This window comes from Nestor notabilis, unplaced genomic scaffold (genome assembly GCF_000696875.1).
Source record: "Nestor notabilis isolate BGI_N333 unplaced genomic scaffold, ASM69687v1 scaffold21236, whole genome shotgun sequence".
In the NCBI taxonomy this organism is placed as follows: Eukaryota; Metazoa; Chordata; class Aves; order Psittaciformes; family Psittacidae; genus Nestor; species Nestor notabilis.
Genome location: NW_009931707.1, coordinates 7,429 through 10,246, shown reverse-complemented (window position 1 = coordinate 10,246; position 2,818 = coordinate 7,429). Strand labels below are relative to the sequence as shown.

Here is a 2,818-nt window from a genome sequence, read left to right as displayed (position 1 = left end):
TGCCAGGCTTGGATCAATCCTAGTAAGTTCAAATAAGCTACAACCAGGAGCAGCTCCGAGTCCCGGGCTCTTCATAAGGATTTGGCAGTTTCATTGCCAAATCCGAGTCTTGCTTTTTGCTAGCAGGGTTCTAAAATAGAACTTTTATTGTCTCTGAACCACATGCGATTACACTGTGTGCAGTTTGTTACTATCCAGCAATCATTCCCAATAGCTGGTGTACAGTTACATGCTGTAATGCTAAAAGCTGTGCCAATTGAGTCGATGGGATGGAGGCTGGAAGTCAGCTGAGCAGCAGCTAGTGTAAAACTGGAAGTGAAGCTCAGGTGCAGGTGCTGTGTGCTGACAGCTCATGTCAGTCGTTCAGCATTCACTGCTTTAGCAGAAGATCCAAGCTGAAGTTCTGGAACAGAGGAAGAGTATCTCTTTGTTCTCTTTCATAAACCGCTGTATGAAAATGCTTTAATAAATGGGAATGTGTTTGCCTAAATTCTGTATATATGTGGTGTTCCTGTTGCTGGCCAGCTTTAAGCTAAAAGCACCCTGAATGTCTGCTTCAATCATTACATACACTGTTAAGAATCTGCATGATAAAAATAATGCTTTGTCAATAGGCAGAACAGGCTTGGAATCAGTCACTTAAGCAATTCTGCCTTTTTTTAGGGAGGCAAACAAGCAGCATGTAAGATGTCAGAAATGTTTAGAGTTTGGACATTGGACGTATGAATGTACAGGGAAGAGAAAATACCTGCACAGACCTTCGAGGACAGCTCAATTAGCAAAAATCCTCAAAGAAAAAGAAAAGCAACTGTTGCTGCAGCAAAGGTAAGTCCTCTCCTGAAAGGAAGATTAAGTAATGCTTAGGTGGGAGCAGTTTTTAATCCTGGTTAAGTTGGGTTGGGTTCATAGTGGTCATATAATCCTAAACTCTCTTGGGCTCCTTAACTGTGTCATGAGGGAGCCACTTTCAAGAATGAAGCTTGTTCTTCACAGGAAGAACAACTTCTGAGGGCACACTTTCACTCTTTGCATAGCTTGCTTTGGAGGGTTATTTCTTGCCTGCAGAGAACTTGGGTCTGCTTCAGAGTACTTGTGTCATCGTCTTTGAAGATCTAATAGTGAATCAGTAACCAGAAGGCAAACAGAGTCTAATAAGGTTAATATTTGCTTTTTGACAACCACATACATGACTTTTCAGCATTAACTCATTTCAGCAGTTCTTCCAGGATCCTCCTATTTGCCCAGTGTTGATCCCATGATTGTGATGGATGTTATGGAGGTCTCACTTCCTGGTGTCAGGAAAGCCCATTGCTCACCCACCCTGGAGAGGGAGTTGGGGAGGGAGGAGAGGTGAGAAAACGCTTGTTCCTGAGCGATGTGTCTGCATCGAACCACAGCCAGGACGCCTGACTCTTGTGTATGGTTCTGGAGACAGACACAGGGAAAGCAACCAAGCGCTGTGATGCGGATCTGATCCGCAGGAGACTGACTGGCCGCTCTGTTGTGTAACCCCCGAGTAGTGAACTCCCGTACTTACACAAGCGGTAAACGCTAGAGGGAGACATCGCCCTGCGCCACGGCAGCCCGGGTTACTCAGCCAGACTAATGAAAGGTGCTTTGGGATCTAGTTCCTTTTACTCGCAGTGACTCCTCCGGCCTGTGAAACACCTGGTTACCTATAGTAGGGGCCTCGATAATACAAGTATTCTCGTATTCTCATACCATCTGTGTGAAAATAAAAAATTGGGGGAAAAAAGTGACTCTGGCATACAACAGGCATTGAGTACTTCTATTGAAACACAGTACAGTTTACACTATTCTTTCTTTCTACCCTTTGCTGGAGTCTTTATCACAACATTCTGCTGCCTGATCTCTAGATGAAACCTACTTGCATGTTTTACTTCTATTTTTGTGTATTTAGGGTGGCTTCTAATAATAGGTTTCAGCTGAGGAAAAAGTATCCTGGTTCACAAGAGAACATACAGCTTCCTCCTCATATATCAGGGGCATATTAAGTTTGTTGTAAGGGTATGATGGACTACTTGAATCCCACATGTTCCAGGCTGATTGATGTGCTGTGTATCTGCAGTGGATTGAGAGGAGCATGTGCCTGGTGGGTTTGACTGAAAGAGGTTTATAAAAAAACCCTGAGAAATGCAGAAGTGAAGACTGGTTTTAAACCCAAATCCCTAGTGTTTTGTTAAAAGAAACTTTCTTCTGGGCCATTTACCACTAATGCTTTCTATGAGTGTATGGATACTTGGGAATCTCAAAGACGCTGAGAAGCATCAATGCAGATACAGTTCTGTGTCTTTTCGTACTTGAAAGTAATGCACAGGGAAAGCTACAGGCTAATGCAATGGCTTACCCTTTGTTTCAGTCAGTTCAGTTACTGTTAAATATGGTTATACAGAACTCTTGTGTCCCATTCCAAAATGTTGTTGTCCATATAAGATGAAGAGTAAAGAAGAGCACGTACTTAATGTGGAAAATGAGAGGTAAATTGCTGCTCTTTGTTGTTGTGTGTTTTCTTTCCTGAGCTGTAGCTCCTGTTGTTTTCTGGTTTGAACAGTGACTGAGACCAGCTGCCAGATGAATTTTGGGCAGTGTGGCTCTGCCAGTGAGATGCCAGTTTCCAGCAGTTTAAATTGAGCTCCACTGTGCTGCTATGTGTTTACTTTTCCTGCTGTGTTAATTAAAGCCATTGTTTTCCCCCCTTAACTAGCACTGGAGAAAGCACTGCAGAAAGGAAGACCAAGAAAAAAAGGTACGTGGGGGCTGGTGGCAGAGGGTGCAGTGTCTGTGTGTGACCTTGCTC

The 2,818-nt window shown here is 43.5% G+C and overlaps 1 protein-coding gene across 1 annotated transcript in view; it reads left to right on the top strand.

Annotated features, from left to right (window-relative positions):
• Positions 1-352: 352 nt before the first annotated feature.
• ZCCHC10 (zinc finger, CCHC domain containing 10) overlaps positions 353-2,818 on the top strand; it is a 6,005-nt gene continuing 3,539 nt past the window's right edge. The window contains 3 exon segments of the mRNA XM_010016037.1: positions 353-400; positions 668-825; positions 2,726-2,767. Of these exon segments, the coding sequence (XP_010014339.1) occupies positions 353-400; positions 668-825; positions 2,726-2,767 (248 nt within the window).